Source organism: Mus musculus, chromosome 7 (assembly GCF_000001635.26).
Source record: "Mus musculus strain C57BL/6J chromosome 7, GRCm38.p6 C57BL/6J".
Taxonomy (NCBI): Eukaryota; Metazoa; Chordata; class Mammalia; order Rodentia; family Muridae; genus Mus; species Mus musculus.
This window is the reverse complement of record NC_000073.6, coordinates 121,678,800-121,701,699: the sequence shown is the minus strand read 5'-3', so window position 1 is coordinate 121,701,699 and position 22,900 is coordinate 121,678,800. Positions and strand designations below refer to the sequence as shown.

The window sequence follows — 22,900 nt, the reverse complement described above, 5'->3', positions numbered from 1 at the left end:
GTGATAATGACATCTATCCATTCTTAAGGGCAGGACCCTTATGCCTAATTGCTTTTTAAAGGTCTCAGTGTTTGTATTGGGGATTACATTTCAAGAACAAGAGCTTTGGGAGTCATGTTTAAAACATGGCATCTGACTTTAACCACACCAGTTATTATGCAGTTATTGTGTTTAAAGGAGCTAGTTTAGGTGAGAGGTTGGGAATAGAGGATTTAGTGTGCAGATTATGGAACAAAGTTCTTGCTGTCGAGGACCTATCTGTTAGAAGGAAGCAATCTTGAACTATTAATTGTAGCTTCAATAGGATTTTAGAAAAGGACCAGATTAGATTGTAAGCAGAAATATAAGCAGAAGACTGATTCATCTTTTAATCCACTGTCAGGAATTAACACTTCTACAAACTGGAGTTCCTGACGCTGTGCTAGCTACTCTTTGGGTAGATAGTGTTTAAATAAAATGATAGAGCAGTGGTAAAATAAAGAAGGCAGTGGGCAACATGGCTCCTTCTCAGAACTTGTCACAGAAGAGGCAGATACTAGTCACCACTGACAAGTAAGAAATTTTAAATCCTAAGACCTAAGAAAAAGATACGGTATATGCGTGAGAATAATAAATTTGCCAGAAGGATTTGGGAGCAAAATGGACTCAAAAAGGCTATATTGTTGGAAAGACCTGGTGGTATACTTAGAAGTCTGACAGATCTTGTTTGCAGTGCAAGGAGGCCCACGAGGGGGGCAGATGAGGCTGGAAAGGGACAGGCCTCACTGGACCTTATAGGCCAAGGTGAAATATTTAGGTTTCATTCTGAGCAAAAGCTGGTTGTTACTGGTTTCAAGCAGTGTTCTGGCGTGATTATATTCAAACATGAAATGTTCATTCTGGTGCTGAATAGTGAGCAGAAACCAAGCTTGAGACCAGGCTGTAGGCTTTTATGATGGACCTGCTGAGAACACTGCGGGGAGGAGATAGATTTGAGGCACATGTAGAGACAGACTATCTATTCCTTATCTTACTGTCTGTGCCACACTGTTTTGATGACTGTGATTGTGTAGTAAGTTAGAAAATCTGGTGTAATACCTTCTTCACCTTTATCCTTTTCAGGATCCTTTTATCTTCAGAGTCTCTTGATATTCTGTATGGACTTAAGGACTTTTATTTCTGAAAAAAAATGCTGTTGAAATTTTGATAGGGATTATATTCATCCCGTAGACTGCTTTGGGTAGCAGTATCACTATAATGATACTGAATCTTGCAGTTCATAAAAATGGGACAGCTTCAATCATGTCATTTCTTATTTCTTTCAGCTCTGTTTTGAATTTTAGTACAGTTTTTTTCTGCCTTGATTAAAACTGACGTTTTATTCTCAATGATGCTATTGTGAAAAGAATAGATCTTTTTGGTTTGGAAATGGGATCCAGGGCCTGCACATATCAAACAGGTTTTCTGCTGCTGAATTGAGAGCCACACTCTCAGCTGCATAAGTTGACTTGCTAATTTCTTTTTTGGATTGTTTATTAACAGTGTATAAAAGTATGTAATTGACATAACTTTTGTCATGTTGATTCTGTATTCTGCAACTTTGCAATTTAACTTATTCTAGCAGATTTTCCTAGTATCTATAGTTTCCTACATAAAAGGTGATATCATTCATAAATAGAGAGTGATAGACTTCTTTCCAATTTTGATATTTTTAGTTTTTTCCCCCCACTTAATTGTAAACTGGGTATCCTTGTCTCATTTCTTGGTCTTAGAGCGATGCTTTCAGGCTTCCACCATTGAGAGTGCTCGCCCCTGTCCTGAGGCAGTATCCTTTCCTTTCTGGCTTGTTGACCCCCCTCCGCCCCCCAACCCTCTTAATTCATTGAAAGAGTTTTGGTTTTGTTAAGTGTTTCTTTTCTGTATCAGTTTGAGATATTCCTGCCCCCACCCAGAATTTTGTTAATGTGTGGCATTTTACGTTGCTTAATGTTTAGTATGTTGAAACCACATTTCACAGCAGGAATAAATTCCACTTGGTTATGTTATCTACTCTGATTTTGATAATTTTTCCTTTTCTGTTATGTTCCAAAACATCTCTCTTTAGTAATTGGAGTTGACTGTGCTCATGTGATGTGGATTTATACTGAGCCTTGTGTAGTTTGGTAAGCTGTAAGTGGCCTCTCTTCTAGTCCCACTCCTCTAATTATGGTGAGACCTTGAGGCTTACATCTCTGGGCTTTACTTCCTCATCTGCAGAGGAGATGACAGTATATCTATTTCCTAAGCTTGTTTTGGAATAAATGAGAGAAGAACCTGGCAGAGGGCCTGCACACAGTATTCAGCAAGTGCTAATGGATGCTGTTCTCATCCAATCTTATGATCACCCTGCTTTTGTTCAGAAGGCTTCTTTAGCATTTGATGATGTACTTATGAATTTTGCATTCTGTTTCACCAGTTCTATTGATATCAAATATTGCTTATTCTCTTTCATGCTCTTCTTTTGAGCTTCTCATTTTATCAAGTTAAAAAAAACAGTTATTCTGTGTGAATTTTACCATTAAATATCTATATTAATTTGGGATAGAGAACTATCCCTACTGAATACTCCTATGCCATTGACAAAAATCAGTAGCTTTCAACAAAATGTCAAATAACACGATATAGTGAGAAAGCCTGCATCAGCTAATACCTGAGAAGAACTGGGATAGTAAAGAGCCACCTGTTCCTCAGAGGATAACAGGATTGGGGGTGCTGATTCATACATTCTTCCTAGGCCCAGATCATCCCTGCGTTGTGTGAACTGTTGAAAAACAGAGAACTTATCCAGAGACAAGGGGATTCAGATTTCTTAACCCATTGTTTTTTTTACCCAGTTCCCTGTATGCAGCGGGCAGCAATTACGTCTTATTCAGTATCAAGTTCTTGCTCCTGGTTTGTGGAATGTGCACACTACTGGTTAATCTGAACTGAGGAAGCCGTAGCTAAGGACAGCTTGCAGACTAGACTGTTAGCAGTGTGGATATGCTGTTGTAGACTTGGAGCAGACCTCATCTGAGGCTTTGAACTTTCAGAGAGCAGGGAAGAAATCAGAGATGGAGTGGCAGGCCTCAGTGCTCAGGACTTAGAGCAAATACAGCCAGAGAATGAGTTGCTGTGTAGAAGGGTGCACTTCCTGTCATCAGGCTCCCTTAAGCAGTCTGGTGATAAGGGGCTGCGTGTCCTGTCCTGTCCTGTCCTGTCCTGTCTCTTGCTTCTTTCCTTAGTTAAATGTGGGAAGACCATACACTGCAAGGTGAGTTGACAGTATTTGGCAGCTATACAGGGAAAGAATGAGGTAGGAAGAGTTGAAAATAATATGGAGGGTTCTTGAGACAGGGTATCTTGGGGTGGCACTGTTCAAGACTGGTAAAGTGGAAAATGGTTTTGGAGGTGAGGGAGAATTTAGTTGTATTTGAACTTTAGAAACCTAGGCAAAAACCATTTTTAATGCTGTCTTTCTTCATTGCTGCATTTTTAGGAGCTGTACAAAGTGGATCATTTAAGTCAGCAGTTCTCAACCTGTGAATTGAGATACCCTTTGAGGGGGTGTCAAATGACTCTATCAACAGGTGTTGCCAAGGACCATCAGGAAACATGACTCATATCAGCAAAATTACAGTTATGAAGTAGCAACAAAAATAATTTTATGGTTGGGGTCACCACAACATGAGGAATTGTATTAAAGGGCTGCAGTGTTAGGAAAGCTGAGAACTGGCCTGTCTGGTCTGTCCATAGAACAAACACCTTAACCCAAACATAGTTGAAATAACATAGATGCTGTTCCCAATGAATTGTTTTACATTTTCCTTTGTGTGCTTCAGAATTTTGCTTTGACTCGGCCACTTCTGTCTGACATGTGTGGTTTGATGAATTTTTCCTGTCCCTTTATACCCTTGTCACAAAGAGAGGTAACTAAATGGGGCAGTGTTTTCTGTTTGTTTAGCTCCCCACAGCTGTTTCCTATAGTAAAACTCTGGAAAACAATGACCTCATAGTTTCCACATACTCAAAACAAAACAAAAAAATCCAAGGTTTCTTTTTTTTTTTTAATTTTTTTTTATAGTAGTGGGAGAGAAGTCATTAAAAACTTGAGTAAAACCTGTCATCTGTTGCCTCTTCTTTCAAAAATTATTTGCTCTGTTATTAATTGTTCATTCTCTATTCTTCAAATGATTTTTTTCTTTTCTGTATAACAAACATTTTTACAGGGAGCACATGGGGTTGGTTATCTTGAGTCTTTTGTGTTATGATTGTTCCTTGTCTGTGTAGAACCATTGTTCTGTGCCTGCACTGAGGCAGTGCCTAGAGGAACTGGCTAGTCACTGAACATCTGTTGCTTCTTCCCTCCAGTTGTCAAGCTCAGATGGAGCAAATAGTACATCCACAAACAAATAATTCATGCTTTAGAAGATTCCATGGGGCTAGTCAGACAATGACCTTGTTGGTATCTGCTCCTACTAAAAGAATGTTGATGCTTATCATCAGAGCAGTACATTTTAACTCTTGCCATTCTTCTAATCTTTAAGAACAAGGCATAGATATTTGGTTTTTGGGAGCATTAAGAAACAACCATGGGACTGGAGAGATTGCTCAGGGGCTAAGAGCACTAACTGCTCTTCTGAAAAAACCAAAATCAAAAACAAAAACAAAAAAACCCCAGAAAAACCTGGTTTAATTTCTTCACCTACACGGTGCCTCACACTGTTTGCAACTCCAGTCCCAGGGGATTCTGGCTTTGTGGACACCAGGCATGCATGTGTACATGTGGGGAAGACACCTGTACACATAAGTACAAATTAAAAACAAAAAGAGAATCATGAGAATTCTCTCTCTCTCTCTCTCTCTGTCTCTCTCTCTCTCTGTCTCTCTCTCTCTCTCTCTCTGTATGTCTCTGTGTGTGTCTGCGCTAAGTCAGCTTATTTACAAAGTGATTTTATACTTGATTTTAAAATTTCTACAGCAGCTCTGAAAAAGAGGGTTTATTGTTCTTTTGTCTTAAATTTTGTTTTGGGTATTGGGATTCTGTGCTAGTGAGTAGCAGAGCTGGATTGCAGTTCTACATGTATTTTTTTGAGCATTAAAGGAGAAAGTATAAGGAGGGTTTCGTGAAGGACAGTGGTTCTCAACCTGTGGGTTGTAACTCCTTTGGCAAAACCTCTATCTCTAAAATATTTACATTATGATTAATAACAGTAGCAAAATTACACTTATGAAGTTGCAATGAAAATAATTTTATGGTTGGAGGTCACTACAACACATAAAGTGCTGTGTTTAGTACACTTTAGTATAGAAAGTGTACTAAAGGGCTGCAGCATTAGGAAGCTTGAGAACCGTACCCTGTACATGTCCCAGAAATGATGGCTGGGATAATACAGGTCCTTGCTGTCAACTAAAGCCACTTGAGTACCTTCTTTGAATCCAAATACCCAGAGTGCAGAGATCAAACAGGCTGTTGGAGCCATTCCCCATACTCTGTGTGGTTTGAGAGTTCTTGGGCATCAGATGTGCTGCCCTTCACTGCTGCACTTGGTCACTGAGCAGCTCTTTCAGGTCAAGTTTTCAAGTGAACTTGTAGGTTTCCAGGTGTCATCCTAGTCGAAATGTTTATGTTGGTGGATCAGATAAGGTTCCAGCAGGGATACTGGTCAAATTTGTAAAATTCTGAAATGTATTCCTTCAAGTTACATATATAACTATCTGTAAGATTACAGTAGAAATGGAATAGAATGTTGTAGCTATATTTTGTATTTGGGTCTTTAGCAAGCTGCCCATGGTTCATATGTGAAGGACCCTGATTTATTGTGTGTCATTGGCATGAAGCTTAGGCTGATCCAATTGTCAGATAGGTGTACAGTGTTTTTTTGTCAAGTGAGTATCATATCACAATATGGAGAGGTAATGATTCTATTCTAGGCAGACCATACCTAAGGGTTAGTGTTTCATTGTGGGATCCTTGGGCTAGGACATTGTGTAATCTTGACTGAAAAACTGCCACTTCTGCAGTTGATGAAGAAGCAGAGAAAAGAGATATGGCCTAGGAGAAGTGACTTCCAGTAAAGTAAGGGAGTTTACTTTGAGGGAAGGCATTTGGTAGCTCTTCTGCACACAATTCCAGCTCCTAGTTCTGGCCACCTTACATTTTAGTTATATAATTGCTATAGTCATCCTACCTTCCTCATTTGTAAACTCTGCCACTTCCAATTTAAGTTTGTAATGCTGCCAGATTAGACTTCTTAGAGTTTACTTTCCATTACATCTCAAAAATCACTATTGCCTTTCCTGTCACATACAGAATGCTGTATGTGTTTCTTAGCGTTTAAGCTTCTTCATGATGTAGTCCCTTTTAGCCGAAGGGCTGAATAAAGACTAAGAGACTTTGGTTCCGATCCCGAGGTCTGTGGCAAGGGACTTTTCCCCTTCTTAGTTGAGTTTTATTTTATGATACTGGTATAATAGTAATACTTTTCTTGCTTGGCATGGTGGCTTATTCCTATAATTCCAGGCTTTGAGAGGTTGTGATAGGAGGATCACTAAACTTGAGGCCAGCCTGGGCAAAGGGGCTATCCATCCAGGTCAGCCTGGGATATAGTTAGATCTTTCCTCAAAGGAGGGAAAAAAAGCTTTCTTCATAGAGTCAATACCATGAATAAGTGAGAAATATGTATAAAGTGCTTTATTCAGTGCCTAAAAAGAGACCTGGTAGCCTTGTTCTCCTCAGCAACTTGCCCCACTGGCCTTCCCTACTTTCTCTTCTTTGTGGATCCAGGGAACATAATTCCTCAAGACCCACTTTAAAACCCAGTCCTGTATTAAAATGTCCCCAATCCCTGTGATTGATAGCAGTAGCCCCTTCATTGAAAGCAGGTAGGTAGCATTTTTCATGGAACTCTTTAGGCGCTAATGTTCTCTTAGTTATGTTTAAGTAACAAATCTAGCTTGTGAGGGGAGTATATTGAGCCCACATGTGCCTGATTCTCAGCTTTGCTAGTTACCACTTGGTGACTGTTCTTATTTAATAACCATTGCCTTTCTTTGACTGGCTTTTGAAGTGAATTCCAAGCCATTACTAGTTCAGTATCTGTCCTGTGTCTTAAAAATCACTGTTCCATCATCCAGTGTGAGTTTCTGTGAAACTCTTTTGCCTCATGAGTAGCTTTCAAGCCTCAGCCTGTCACGCTAACTCGACCAGAGAGCGTGACACTGTGCCATTGAATTGTCAATATATGATCTTTAAACACCAACTGTCCTGAAGATTTTAAACTTTTTTCTTTAAATGGATGGCTGAATCACATGCTGTGCATATTTTCCTAGCTACTTTGTGCTGTTTTTGATCAGAGTTCTCTGATATGAACATTAGTTGCTGAGACCCCTCATCTTTGACATGAAGTGTTTGTTTGGGGCCATTACAGGTGAAAGGTTCTAGATCGCTGTCTTGCGGTGCTTGCTCCCATTGATCTGCACCAGTGCCGCTCATGGTTCATAGTCTCTTTCTGTGTTCTGTTCCTGGTAGCCTGTCTCTTGCTGCTTCACATCTGTATTTGACAGTTCTTGATATGCTCCTAGTTAAGTATCTGGGTGAGTAGAATCTGTAAGAAGTACATATAGCTAGAGCCCTGGAGAGTATAGCTGGAATGAGACGTGTGTGTGTGTGTGTGTGTGTGTGTGTGTGTGTGTGTGTGTATGTGTGTGTTTGTTTGTGTGTGTGTGTTTCTTTTTGAAGGTAACATTAAAGCTTTTATAGAATATTGCATACGTGCAAAAAATGCACAGCTTATTAGTGTACAGATTGATGGATTATCCTAAAGTAATGAATTGTCACCCAGGTACAAAAATAAGTTACCAGCACCCTGGAGGCTTCTGCTCTCCCTTTAGTGGCCTTATCCTTTACAAAGGCAGTGTATCCTTTACTAGTTTTGTCTCTCCTTCACCTTTATTTCAAATTAGATACTAAGTATTTATTGGTTTAAAAATCAATTTTATTGAGATACAGTACATATACTAAATCATGTATTTTATGTGTATAGGGACATAAACAGGATTTGAGACTTTTCTTGAGTTTTGCAACCACCTCAATTTCAGAAACCTACATTCCCTTAAGACCTTAAAAACTAGTGGTTACAAGCCAGGCGTGGTGGCGCATGCCTTTAATCCCAGCACTCCGGAGGCAGAGGCAGGTGGATTTCTGAGTTTGAGGCCAGCCTGGTATACAGAGTGAGTTCCAGGACAGCCAGGGCTACAGAGAAACCCTGTCTTGAAAAACCAAAAAAAAAAAAAAAAAAAAAAAAAACAAAACCCAAAAAAACTAGTGTTCCCTCTACTTCCCCAGCTTTATAGCCTTACTTATCTGCTTTCTGTCCCCATAGCCATACTTGTTCTGGATACTTCACATAAACTTGTGATATGTGGCCTTTGTTTTCTGGCATCTTTCATTTAGCATGTTGCTTTAAAAGCTCAGTGCTTTGTAGCATGTATCTTACTTTATTTCTTTGCACAACAGAAATAATTATATATGAAAAGTCCATTTTGTTTGTTTGTTTGGTTTGGCTTCTTGTGATAGTTTATGTAACCTACTCTGACCAGGAACTCATTAGGTAGCCTGGCTCAGACCTTGCCTTTTCTACCTTAGCCTTTCAAATGCTGGTATTTCAGGTGTGCACCTTCCGTCCTCACCTGTATTTATGTTGTCTTTTCTTTTTGGTTCTTTGAAAGACAGACTGTATACATAATGCTACCAGGAACATTGTATACAGGTTTTTGAGTGGATGTATGTTTTTATTTCTTCCGGTATGTACTAAGAGTAGAATTGCTGGGTTGTATAGTAACTGCATAACTGGCCAAGGAGTGTCAAACTCCTCTCCAACATATCTACACTATAATTGATATTAATCCACTGATGTATTTATTTATGTTTGTATGTATAATTTTGAATTATGCAATTTCTGTTTCATATTGTATTTTGAGTAGTTTTGTCCAGTAAAATTTTTGTAGCTCATTCCATCAACATGTAGTATCTATCTGGGGACATTTAAATGACTTCTAGTCATGATGAACTTTTTTACATACATCTTTTATTCATTTCTTCAGGCTAGTAATGGTGACATTCCTGCCAGAAGTTACCTTAAGTCATATTGTTACCCAGTTTTACAGGGTTGACTGTCCTCTAGCAGTTGGAAAGAATGCTTTTTTGAAATTTAAAAAGGAATCTTTTATGTTACTAAGTGGAAACCATTTTACAGATTTAGTGCAGATCTGGGGATCAGTGTCAGAACATCACACATAGGAGGCAGGTGTCCTGATACCAACAAAGTCTAGAAAGTGCAAGTGGACCTGTGTGATACTAACATTTTGCCATTAGGTATCACTCTATTTTGACTCCACAGGCTTCCCTTTGCTAAGTATCCACAGACTTTCTTTTGGTGTACTCATTTTTTTGGGAAATGACCAAGACGTAATCAAAATAAAATTGGTCAAGATTGGGCCACACCAGATTTAGGCTGTGGGAAGATTCTAAATTGTCTTTTGATAGGAAAACAACTTGGAGGCTCTTCATCTGGGCTGGTTTTAATGAGATCACATTGTAAAGTTCAACAAGCAGAGAGAGACTTTGTCTCCCTGAGCCTGAAGAAGCTGGCCTGGTTTGACTGACAAGCATGCAGTGTGGGGGGTGGAGAGAGATGCGTAACCTGTAACTTAAAAGCCAATTAAGGTTTATTGGGTTTACCGTGGGTTTATGGCAGCATAAATGTATGATGTATTGTGAAACTTTATGGATTTACTTAGGAATACCATCTCTTGGTGACTCCTAATAAATGTTTCAGCTGTAAAGAGGCAGTAGAAGCAAAAGGATTCAAAGCAAGAGTCTTTTCACAATAGTTTGGATTCCTTGTTTAAAAAGGTTAGTCAGAAATACAGGTCAGGTATCAAATGTCAGCGTCTCCGAAATCAGGAGGGTATATGCTGTGTTTGTGTGTGCATGCATCTGTCTGTCTGTCTGTCTGTCTGTCTGTCTGTCTGTCTTCCCTCTTGTGTGAAATAGTCCATTGTCTGGTAGTCTGTGCGTTTTCCAGAAAGGAGAAAAGCACATGTGTAGCCAATGTGTACGAACCCCCTACTCCCAATTATTGTTCCCTAGACAATACAGTAGTATACCAATGATTTACATTGTATTATATCTCATGGTAATTTAGAGATTAATTTATATTAGGATGTCCATAGGCTAAATGGAAGTACTAAGCCATTTATTTTATAAGGTACTTGAACATCTGTAGTTTAACTATCCACAGATGCTGTGGAACCGGTCTCCAGAGGGATAACTATATGTGCATGTTTGTGCCGATGGGTACTTAAGCAAGGTTAGCCTTGCCTATTTCTCCCACTCCTTGCCTTTTCCACTTACTCAGCCTCCTAGTTGGAATAGGTTGCTTCTGCCTCAGGAAGCACTGACAGGGTTATGCTTCTCTCTGGCTTCCTTCTGTCTGATGGGGAAGCTGACACTGCTGTGCTTTTTCTCTTCCTGGGACACTTAGCTGTATTCCCTGCCTCTGGAAGCCAGTGAGTAGATGGAATTCTCTTTCTTTTTCCCTCCTCAGTTGCTCTATACTGGCAGCTGTCACTTTGCCCCAGAAAATTTTAGTTTCAGGCTTTGTAAGTCTTTTTTTTTTTTTTTTTTTCTTTTTAGTTAAATGCTTTGTTAAGGTACCAGTTCTTTTAAATTGTATACACTTAAATTGTACATTTTGATGCTTTTAAAATAAAACATTTTTATGTTCTGTGGTAGCAACATGTACTAGTTCCTTAAATATTTAGATGACTTTCAGTTTTCTTCTTTGATGCTTAGATGTTTATGACTAATATACTTCCCTTATGATTACCATTTTGTTGTGCCAGGTTTAGGTGTTTGCTTTTAAATTCCAAGCCAAAATTTCTCACCTTCCTTTAAAAAAAGAAAAAGGCCTTGTTTTGCTATAGTTGGGAGGAATTGTACATTGTATTGGGAGATACCAAGGAGGAGAAAAGAAGACACTTTTGAATTACTTGTTACTTAATTGGGATATATAAATATATTGTGGTGAGTGGAGCTGACTAGACCTGGACTCAGCTCCCTCTGTATGCAGAGGTCAGCAAGCATGAATCTGTTGAGGCAGAGCAGCTTGAACAGTGTGAAGTGAGGAGCACCTGCCTTTACTTGGCCTGATGAAAGAAGAGGGAGGTGTCTGGTTGCTCTCTAGAATCTTAGGATGCTGGGGCAGAGAAGTAGTCACATGCTGCTACTTGGTTCTCCTGAATATTCTGAATGCCTCCTTACTTTTTTTTCTTTCTTTCTTTTTTTTTTTTTTTTCTTTTTTGGAGCATCTTTGGATTTAATAAGACATGAAATGATTTTCCTATACTTATGTTTTTCTTGAAAACATTTCCCATACAATATATTTTGATTTCACTTTCCCTTACCACCAATTCCTTACAGATTTCCTCAATGACCTTTTTACCCTTTATGTTCTCTTTCTCTCTCTCAAAATGAAGGAAACCAAACCAAAACCCCAAAACCCCAAGAAACAGCCCTCAAAGAAGTCAAAATAAACAAGCAAAAGGTCAATAAGACAAAAATGTCAAAACAAAGCAAAATAAGACAAAGCACTGAAAAAATATAATTGATCATGGGGCCTGTGCTGAAGTATCCTTAACATACCCAGCATGGTTGCCCTGGAGAAAATGATTTTCCCTCTGTCAGCAGGCATCACACGCACATAGCTTCTCGCTTAGGGGTGGAGCATGTAACCATTTCCCTTAGTGCTGAGACTCCATCTGAGACATCCATGCCTGTGCACATGCGTGCTGCCACAGTCTCTGGAGTTCTTATATACATTAAGTCTCACTGTCCTGGAAGATACCCTTTCCTTGGTGTCATCACTTCTGGCTCTTACAGTCTTTCTGCCTCCTCTTCTTTCAGACTTCTGAGCCTTGAGGGAAGGGGTTTCATGAAGTCACCACATTTAGGACTGAGTATGCCAAAGCCTTCTCTCTACACATCATTCAGGTGTGGGTCTCTATGTTAGTTCTCATCTACTGCAAGAGGTAACTTCTCTGATGAGGGCTGGGCAAGGCACTGATTTCAGATTGACTTTTTCTAACTCTATTTACCTGTGAAGTTCATCATTTCAATTTCTTCTTTCCCTTTCCCTTTCCCTTTCCTTTCCCTTTCTCTTTCTCTTTCTCTTTCTTTTTCTCTTTCTCTTTCTCTTTCCCTTTCTCTCTTTCTCTCTTTCCTTCTCTCTTTCCTTCTTTCCTTCTTTCTTTCTTTTGGAGAGGAAAGAGTTTATTTCATCTTATATCTTACAGTACATTATGAGTGGTAGTCAGGACAGGAAATCAAACATGAACCTGGAGGCAGGCACTGAAGAAGAGGTCATGAAGGAATAGAATTACTATCTTGTGCAGTCTGATTTCTTATTCCAGCTGTTCAGGGATGGCACAGTCAAGAAAATAATGATCTTTTGCCTAGCAGACAGTCTGATGGAGACTTTTTCTCAACTGAAGTTTCCTTTTTCAGTTTGATTCCTATTAGACTATATTTGATAAAAAAACAAAGAAAGAACAAAAGAAAGAAAGAAGGAACAAGAGGAAGAAGGAAGAAAAGAAAGAAGGAAGTAAGGAAAAAGAGAGAGAGAAAGAAAAGAGAAAGAAAGGAAGAAAGAAAGAAAGGAAGAAAGAAAGAAAGATTGATAGATAGACAGATAGATAGATTTTCTCTGAGAACCAGCTCCTGGTTTTGTTGATTCTTTGTATATTCTTTTTGTTTCTACTTGGTTGATTTCAGCCCTGAGTTTGATTATTTCCTGCCACACTCTTAGGTGTGTTTGTTTCTTTTTGTTCTAGCCCTTTCAGGTGTGCTGTTAAGCTGCTAGTGTATGCTCTCTTCAGTTTCTTTTTGGAGGCACTCAGAGCTATGAGTTTTCCTCTTAGCACTACTTTCATTGTCCCATAAGCTTGCTTATGTTGTGCCTTCATTAAATTCTCAAAAGTCTTTAATTTCTTTATTTCTTTGTTGACCAAGTTTCATTGAGTAGAGAGGGTGTTGTTCAGCTTCCATGTGTACGTGGGCTTTCTGTTGTCTTTGTTGTTATTGAAGACCAGCTGTAGTCTGGGTGTCCTTCCTTTTTTTTTTTTTTTTTTTTTTTTGATAACTTTTGGTTGAAAGTCAATTTTATTCAATATTAGAATGGCTATTCCAGCTTGTTTCTTGGGACCATTTGTTTGGAAAATTGTTTTCCAGCTCTTTACTCTGAAGTAGTGTCTGTTTTGACTCTGAGGTACATTTCCTGTATGCAGCAAAATTCTGGGTCCTGTTTATGGATCCAGTCTGTTAGTCTATGTCTTTTTATTGGGGAATTGTGTCCATTGATGTTAAGAGGTATTAAGGAATAGTGATTGTTGCTTCCTGTTATTTTTGTTAGAAGTGGAATTATGTTTGGGTGGCTATCTTCTTTTGGGTTTGTTGAAAGATTACTTTCTTGCTTTTTCTAGGGTATAGTTTCCCTTTTTGTGTTGGGGTTTTCCATCTGTCATCCTTTGTAGGGCTGGATTTGTGGAAAGATATTGTATAAATTTGTTTTTGTCATGGAATATCTTGGTTTCTCCATCTATGGTAATTGAGAGTTTTGTATTGTAGCCTGGGCTGGCATTTGTGTTCTCTTAGGGTCTGTATGACATTTTCTAGCTTTCATAGTCGCTGGTGAGAAGTCTGGTGTAATTCTGATAGGTCTGCCTTTATATGTTAATTGTCCTTTTTCCCTTACTGCTTTTAATATTCTATCTTTGTTTTGTACATTTGGTGTTTTATTATGTGACAGGAGGAATTTCTTTTCTGGTCCAGTTTATTTGGAGTTCTGTAGGCTTTTTGTTTGTGGGCATCTCTTTCTTTATGTTAGGGGAGTTTTCTTCTATAATTTTGTTGAAGATATTTACTGGCCCTTTAAGTTGGGAATCTTTTCTCTCTTCTATATCTATTATCTTTTGATATCTTGTTTGGTCTTCTCATTGTGTCCTGGATTTCCTGGATGTTTTGGGTTAGGATCCTTTTGCATTTTGCATTTTCTATGGCTGTTGTTTCAATGTTTTCTATAGTATCTTCTGCACCTGATATTCTCTCTTCTAGCTCTTGTATTCTGTTTGTGATTACTGCATCTATGACTCCTGATCTCTTTCCTAGGTCTTCTATCTCCAGAGTTGCCTCCCTTTGTGATTTCTTTATTGATTCTATTTCCATTTTTAGATCCTGGGTGATTTTGTTCAATTCCTTCATCTGTTTGGTTGTGTTTTCCTGTAATTCTTTAAGGGATTTTTTGTGGTTCCTCTTTAAGGGCCTCTAATATTTACCTTTGTTCTCCTGTATTTCTTTAAGGGAGTTATTTCTTCTTAAAGTCCTCCATCATTATCATGAGATATGATTGATTTTTAAATCAGAGTCTTGCTTTTCTCATGTGTTGGGGTATCCAGGGCTTGCTGTGGTGGGAGAACTGGGTTCTGATGATGCTAAGTAACCTTGGTTTCTGTTGTTTATGTTTTAACCCTTGCCCTTGCCATCTGGATATCTCTGGTGTTAGATGGTATTGGTGTCTATGACTGTGGCTTGGGAGACCAGTTCTCTCCAGGATGAATTTGGGTATTGAGAGCTGTGGCACAGGGTCAGCTCCAGGTTGCAGACGGAAACCTGAAGGATCGTGTCTCTGGGCTGGTCCCTCTTGGGTCAGGAATTTGAGCAGAAGTGCTGGTGTTACTTGTGTTCACAGGTGTGCCAGCACTCCTGGGAGACCCGCCTCCTTACTTTTAAAATACTATCCCCATTAGATAAACTGCATTTTTGTTTCAGGCTATATTTTGTTTGTTTTGGGCTATATTTTGCTTGTTTGTTTATTAGTGTGTGCATTCCCATATGCCTAAGTGCCTATTTTTTGGTAAGTATTTTTCTTACCTTTAGTAAGTTCTAGGACTTGAGTTCAGGTTATTAGTCTTGTACAGCTATTGCCTTTACCTGCTGAGTCTTCTCACTGGCCCTCTAGGCTACATTTATTATAGGAAGAATGCACTTAAAATAAAATGGAAACAGATGAACAAAGGTTTATTTAAAATTAGCAAATAAACTTCTAGAAGCCTCCAGGTGAGTATAGCTGTTCAGTCTCTAAACATATTTTTGACTACACAGACAAGTGAGAGAGAATTTTAAGTCCTGTGTCAGCGTCAGTGGAAACATTGGGCTACGATTGTTGCAAGATGCTTTGCTTTATTTGCCAGTGAAAAGTCATGGTCAGAAATGTCTTAAGGCTGAGCGTTTGCTTTGGACAAGCTACTTCATAGTTCTTTCAAATTTTATTTTTGCTGTTGATTTTGTTTTTGTTTTGAGACAGGGACTCTACATAGCCCTAGCTGACCTGAAAATCACCTGTAGATCAGTTTGCCCTGAAACTCAGAGATTTTTTTTTTCTTTTTTATGAGGTGGCTAGCTGTATACACACTTCTTTTTTTTTTAAATGACAATTTTTTTTCTTTTTTTTTAATTAGGTATTTTCTTCATTTACATTTCCAGTGCTATCCCAAAAGTCCCCCATACCCTCCCACCCGACTCCCCTACCCACCCACTCCCACTTCTTGGCCCTGGCGTTCCCCTATACTGAGGTACACAAAGTTTGCATGACCAATGGGCCTCTCTTTCCACTGATGGCCGACTTCTTACACATGCCTCTGCCTCCTGAGTGTTGGGATTAAAGTGTGAACCACCACATCATTTGTGACTACTAATACTGTAACGTGGATTTTGTAGGGAATAACACCCATAATTACTTGGAGCCCAATACAGTATATGCACTCAGTAAATCTTAACAGTTAATATTGTCTTAAGTGATACACAGTTATGAAGGGGCCTCTGGAGCTTCTCATAAGATTCGGTGATTTAAAAGTGAAATCAGAGCTTTTCCAGCCTGTTCCCATTTGGTCTCAGTCTCTTTTCACTTTAGATGTAGAGTCACTAAAAATATTACACTTGACAAAGACTTGGAATGCTCAAGTTGTGTCATAGACTAATGATGTTACATCTCTGCTGTTGTCAGGAGATGAGCTTTGTTTGTCTGGCTTGATTTGGCAGTTTCCCAGATGACTGTGATGTGTAGCCAGGCTTGGTAAGCTGTGATTTAGATCTTTCTAAGGAAGGAGAGTAAAGGTTAGAGGTTGAAGTGGAGACTTTAATATGTCAGAATGTAAAGACCTTAGAGTTTGTCTTCCAGGGTCTGTTGCCAGATTTGTATTGGTAGGCTAAAGGGCATCCTCCACAGAGGAGGTGAGGGTGAGGGAGTAGATGAAGGACACAGTACTGTTTGAGCACGGCCGCATTCTGGACCCTGTGTGACATACTGCTTTGTAAGTACTTTGCCTTTTTCACTGTTTCCTTGCCCTTCTGATGTGTAGCACTCACCCATTCTCACAAATAACCCCTAAGGCTTAGTTAACTTAGTAGTTATCCCAAAAATCAGATTAAAAAAAAGACAAATGCTTAGTTATTTCTAGCATTAGTTTAGAAAACTAATTTTACTTTAGATACTCTCTGTGCATTTAGATGCTCATATTTCATATATTTCTTTAAAATTGTAGATACAAGTTGAATATCCTTTATCTGAAATACCTAGAATGAGAAGTGTTTAGAGTTTCAGATTTGGTTTTGGATTTAGAAATATTTGTGTATATAATGAGATATCTTGGGGTTGTATGCTATGTAGGGTAGACACAGAAGGATCTCTGGGGCTTGCTGGCTCCTATCCTAATTCTAGATTGAGTCAGAAACCCTAACTCAAAAGAAGGAGGATGCCAGGGCCAGGAGGATGCCAGAAGGATGGTGGTGAGTGCCTTTAGTCTCAGCACTGGGAAGGCAGAGGCAGGCAGATCTCTGAGTTTGAGGTCCATTACAGTCTACATAGTTATTTCAGGACCAGGCAGGGCTATCATTAGGCCCTATTTTGACAAAGGGAGGGAGTGGGAGGGAGGGACAGTCGAATGGCAGGACTTTGGACATCTCGTTGCCTCTGCACTTGCACAGGCACGCACATTGCACATTTATGCATATATACTACACTACACACATACTATACCACCACCACCACCACCACACACATACACATACACACACACACACACACACACACACACAGACATACAAAATTTTTATTTTGGAACATTTTGGACTAGGAATCCTCAATCTATGTAGTTGTCCTTCTGAATTCTGTGACTGTTTTCAACATTTTATTCACTAATTTTGTGTGTATATGGATGTCAGAGGACATCTAGTGAAAGTTAGTTCTCTCCTTCTGTCATGTAGATCCTAGGGATCAAACTCAGATTTATCAGGCTTGGTGGCAAGTGTCTTTACCTGCTGAGCCATATTACTGGGCCAGCTCCCCAAACCCTTAGGAAATAAATTCCATTTTCTTTTCTGGCAAAGAAAGTAGATAGTGATTGTTTGATGAATCTTACAAAAACACTTTGCCCCCAGGAGAGTAGCTCAACTCCTGATCAGTCAGTCATGTCAGATCAATATTGTGTTATCTGTTTCCCATGACATGAGACCAACATCATTACTGTGTTTGTTGTTTTTGTCTTGCAGTCAGATAATGAATGTCTGTGACAGTCAGTGTTTTCCCTGGGGCATGAGATGTTGCTGCCTGTTTAGGGGGCTCTATGATGATCTCTCGTCAGAGAGCCTCATGTCTGGAGGTTTATAGTTCCAACTGTGTAGACTTTATTTTGAGCTATGTTCCTAATTCATTCTTTTTGTTTTGAGGGGGGAAAAGAATGTTACTTAGTTAAAAGATGTTATGAAGCTTAAGGGTCTTGCAAATATTTTGACTTTTATTTGGTGTCTGTAAGGATCATCAACTTAGGAGACAATTGGTCTAATTATAGTAGGAAATATAGGTCTTAAACCAATCGACTCTGTTTAATATTTTCCAAGCAGAAATACCCCAGGTTCTACAAAACAGACACAGGTGTATGAAGTTAAGTTGAGGAAGGTTCATGTTTTACTTTTCACAGATGCAATGCATTGTGTAATTTTAATGCTTCAATATATGCTGTAATTCAGCAGAAGCTAGTGATAATAAGCTACTAAAAACTTCAAGGGCTGGAGAGATGGCTTAGCAGTTAAGAGCACTGACTGCTTTTTCAGAGGCCCTGAGTTTAATTCCCAGTAACCACATGGTGGCTCACAACCATCTGTAATGGGATCTGATGCCCTCTTCTGGTGTGTCTGAAGACAGCGACAGTGTATTCACATACATAAAATAAACATATCTTTAAAAAAAAACCTAAAAAAATATAGTGACTAAATTTAGGACAGTAAATAAATTGAGACTTAATAGTGAAAAAAAAAAAGAATCTTAAAAGGCAAATGAAGGTAGGATTAGATATGACTTAGAACATGATGAAATCACTTGCCAGGGCTGTGGGCGTTGAGACAGTTAAAGATTTTGACCACCAGGTTCTCTCTTACGTGCTTATTCAGTGAATCAGACATATCTGGTAGCTGGTGGCACTTAGGTGACTTGCTTTTTTTCTGAGGCACACACTAAATAATTATTTTTTCTCTTTTGTTTTGTCTAGGGAAGAGGTAAGATTAAATAGTCCCTTGAGTGTCTTTGGTGAGATGTCACCATGTTGAGGGGCTAAAAGTGGCAGAAAGAGGAGCTTGTGTGTTTGTTCAGTGGGGTTTCTTTTCCTTCAGTCCCTTCCGTTTCTGATGTGGTGATATAGGATGGGCTTGATCCAGGATAGATTTTATCCTAGTTAGGTTTGGTATAGTTCAGTTGCTTGTTCAGTCTTGCTTGACAACTGGCTTGCTAAACAACCTAGTACAGTATCTTGGTACACAGCAGTTGGTGGGTGAGTCCAGATGACTTGAAGTGTTAGTTGTAAGAACTATAAGGAAGCTTAATGCAATCTTGATAAATTAAATGTTGACCTGGTCCTGACATTTTAGAGGCTGCTGCATGTAAAGTTTCACTGATACATAGTGAAGGCTGTGATTTGGTTAATGTGTTTCTAGGACACACAAGCTGAATAAAATACCGGTGTGTTTAGAACACAGGGCTGCTGTGCTTCTGACAGTTGCTATGACCCTAACATGCTAACATACATCCTAACATACAGCTACAGGCCGAGAGACTTGTTGTCTCTCCCATGACACTTGAGAGCTCTTAGTTGTTCTGTTTCCTCTGTCAAGCAAACTATGCAAACTGGTGGAACCAGTATCTTCTCCTATCCGTAGTTCATCTGTGTAGGACTGTCTTTGCTTGCTTCTGTTGCCTGAACCCCTAGCCTGTTGAAGGAGAATTCCTCTACTTTTTGAATATCCCCTCTTTGAGCTGAAGAATGATCTTCAGATCTCTCTTTTCCATTAGCTGCCTCTCTCCAGGTAGTCACAGATGGCCTTGCTTGCACAGCTCAGCTTCTGGGATATGGAGAGTAGTCAGTAGAAGCTGTTCCGTTTCCTTACTTGTCTTCTGCTTTACTCCTTTGTGATAGATATTTGCTTCACTGAGATCAAATGGGCAAGCGAGCCCAGAGGATGACCACCCCGGTGCTTGTGTTACTTGGCATTTCTCTGGTATTTTGCATTGTTGCTTTCATCTCCTCGAGGTTCAGTTTGTGTGAACTTCCTTGACCAGTCTCATTTCTTTTTGTTAGACTCATGCTGTCAAGATCCTGGCCTGGTGTCTGCTCTTCTCACTAGATACTGCTTGAGCAGTTCTCTTTGCTCATTTGATACCCATATGCCTTTCTGATTTGAATCCCTCCTCTAGATCTTTTTCCTGAGCCATGGGCAGCTGTATTTGGGGTGATACATAGATGCCTCAAATTCAGCTTGTTCAGAACTCTTTGGTTTCTTATTTTTAGGTTTATTCATGATCATTACCCAAGTCAGAAATAAAAAACCTTAATGACATTCCTGGTATTCTCTTTAGCTTCATCTCCAGCTACCTAGTCATCTCCATTCTTCTATGGCACATACCAATGACTTTGTTTTGATGCTCCTAAGTGAAGGAACAGAAGGCCACAAGCCAACACATTTTACAGTGATCAGGAGAGATCAGGATGCAGAGATCAGGAGGGTTGAATCTTAATCATTAGACCACCAGGGAAGAGACCAATTTATCAATGGAGATAATGAATAAGTAGAAATAGACCAAGAAAGAAGTCTGACCTCTCCTGGGAGAAGTTGGGTAGTGTAGTGAAGGCAAACCTGTATCTGTCCCCTGTTTCTGGATGACATCTATGTTGCATTCTTATAGCTCTGTTTGTTATCAGGTCCTTCCTCCACTTTTTTTTTTTTTTGAGACAGGGTCAGTCTCTGTAGTTCAGGCTGGCCTTGAACACACACAATCCTCTTGTTCCAGGCTCCCAACTGATGAGATATTTGGTGTGAGCTTCCCTCTCTTGTTTATGTTTACTGGTGTGTTTTATTCGTGTCACATGTATTATTTCTCATATCTCTTTGACTCTTTCTCTCAAACCTAATCTCAAAGTATTTTATAATCAACTTTTTTTGTTACTTATATGTAATTGTCATCAAGCTGTGACAGTTCTTTACAATTAAATTACATCTTGTTTCTTCTTTATTTTTTTGGTCTTTATTATTTTTCTTAATTGGAAATAAAGCAGACAGTTTGTGATTCTCATTCTCTTTCTCTCTGTGTACATACTATGTCATCTGTGTGATGTGTGTGGGGATGTGTACATACTATGTCATCTGTGTGGAGGTCAGAGTACAACTCTGTAGAGCTGGTTTTGTTCTCTCCACCAACCTTTACGTGGGTTTTGGGAATCAAACTGAGGCTGTCAGGCTTACATGGAAAGTGCCTGCTGAGATCTCTCTAGATCCAGTTTGTACTTGCTTGGTTTGCTTGGTCATTCTTTACCTTGTAGGCCATTTCCCCCATTTGACTCTTTAGACATTGTGCTCTTGATTTTTCTTGGCCACAGCTCTAGTGACTTTTTTTCTCAGTTTCCTTTGATATCCTCCCATGCCTGAATATATGTGTTTTCTGAGTTTTCTCCTCTGGCTTGTTGTCTCCTGATATCACTGGGCAATCTCAGTAGTATCTGTGATTACAATCACTCATCTGTGACTTTTGTATTTTTGTTTTTAGTGTAGACTTTTGCACTGAGCCCGCATGAGTACTTCCTTAGTTGTCTGCCCTGTCCTCCTCTTAGAAGAACCACAGAACTTCAGGCGTAGTAGATTTGAAAGAGAATTTATCACCCTCTTTCTCTTTTTCCCTTCTGTCTTGATGTATGTAAAAATTTGTCTGAACAGACATGGGTGGCGTGGAGGCCTACTTCCTAAGTCTCTAATAGGCCACAGATTCTGTTGATTTTGACATATTTCTAAATCTCTTGCAAATTTGCCTTTTCATGTATGTCTTCACAGTGTTGTCTTAGACTCATATTTTCTTTCCTTATTTTGTTTCCCAGCTGCTTTACCACTGTGTACCACCCCCTAAATTAAACACTCATTTGCTAAAGTTGGAGTGCAGTTTGTCTCATTTATCTGTAAAATGTTCTGCATGCATTATTCTGTAACAATTCCCAAAAGTCACTTCCTTTTACTTCAGAATAGTCCATCTTCTCAGAGCATGTGGTCTTAGTTCACTTAAAACCATTTCCTGGCTTCCTGTATCATCTTTGGTTTGCTTTCTAAGTTCTTTCTGAGCTAGTCTTGTCTTTACTCATTCCTCTTGCTCTTCCTTGCAGACCTGCGTTTTCAGGTCTCTTGAACTTCTTGGTCTTTCATAAAGGCGCCATACTTCCTTACTACTTTGCCTGCTTAAATATGTTGCTCTGCCCCCACTTAGAATAATTTTAGATTTACGGAAAAGTCAACAAAAGTAGCATAAGAGTCCTTTAAAAGTCTATTGGTTTTCTTGTTATTAGTATCTTATGCCAGTATCACAGCTAAGAAGTATCTTGCTGTTGACTGAATTTAATTTATCAGGATATTCTTCTGGGTTTGTTTTTCTGGAATTTTTTAGGACACCCTTGAGGTTTTATATCCCTCTTTCAGAATTACGACAGTCTCTAGAGCTAGAACTCACGACTGTCTGTGCCGATTATTCACTTGCAGAGTATTGTGTCAAAGAATGCGTTGCAGTATCGAGGAAATTCCCAGCATGATGCCCAGGAGTTCCTGCTCTGGCTTCTGGATAGAGTTCATGAAGACCTCAACCATGCTGTAAAGCAGAGTGGCCAGCCTCCTCTGAAGGTGAGTGCATGTAGTCCCTGGCTCAGTCAGGGAGTAGGGGGGAGGGTAAAGGGAGAAGGAAGTCTTCTCACAAATATTCCCTGGGCTTCTTGCATTAACTAGTGACTAGCTCTGTGTGCATATAAAACTAAGTGGACACTTTATGGGATATTTTACCTGCTTATTGTGTTGGCAATGTAAGGTAAAGACAACTGTCCCTAAGGACCTTACAGTCTTATGGGGGTGGGGAGTTGGTTGCTTTCTAGTCCAGTAAGACACATACTTTGTAATCAGTAGGACAAATAACATAGCCAGAAAGGAAATGTATGAATATCTCTGCTGTTGAGCATAGGAACTGAGTCCAGAATGGTCCTACTGAGAAACATAGTATTTCTTACTCAACTTCTCTATGTGTATCCTCGATATGATAGATAAAGTAGTTCATATCATGGGAGGATTATTTCCCCAGGGAGCTTTTGAAGTTTGTGACAAGTCTTTTCTGTATTCAAAATTTCTAGTTTTAGAAACTTGGTGGATTATTCTGATTTAAGGTCCTTTTGTTCCTGAACACTGTACTGTCATAGAACTATGTAGATATGACTGACT

At 39.3% G+C, this 22,900-nt stretch overlaps 1 protein-coding gene across 2 annotated transcripts in view; it reads left to right on the top strand.

The window, feature by feature from the left end:
- The window catches only part of Usp31 (ubiquitin specific peptidase 31), a 65,441-nt gene that overhangs the window by 5,762 nt on the left and 36,779 nt on the right, over positions 1-22,900 (top strand). For both annotated transcript variants that reach the window (NM_001033173.2, XM_006508296.4), the window contains exon 2: positions 22,178-22,315. In NM_001033173.2, the coding sequence (NP_001028345.1) occupies positions 22,178-22,315 (138 nt within the window). The remainder of the gene's footprint in view (positions 1-22,177; positions 22,316-22,900) is intronic.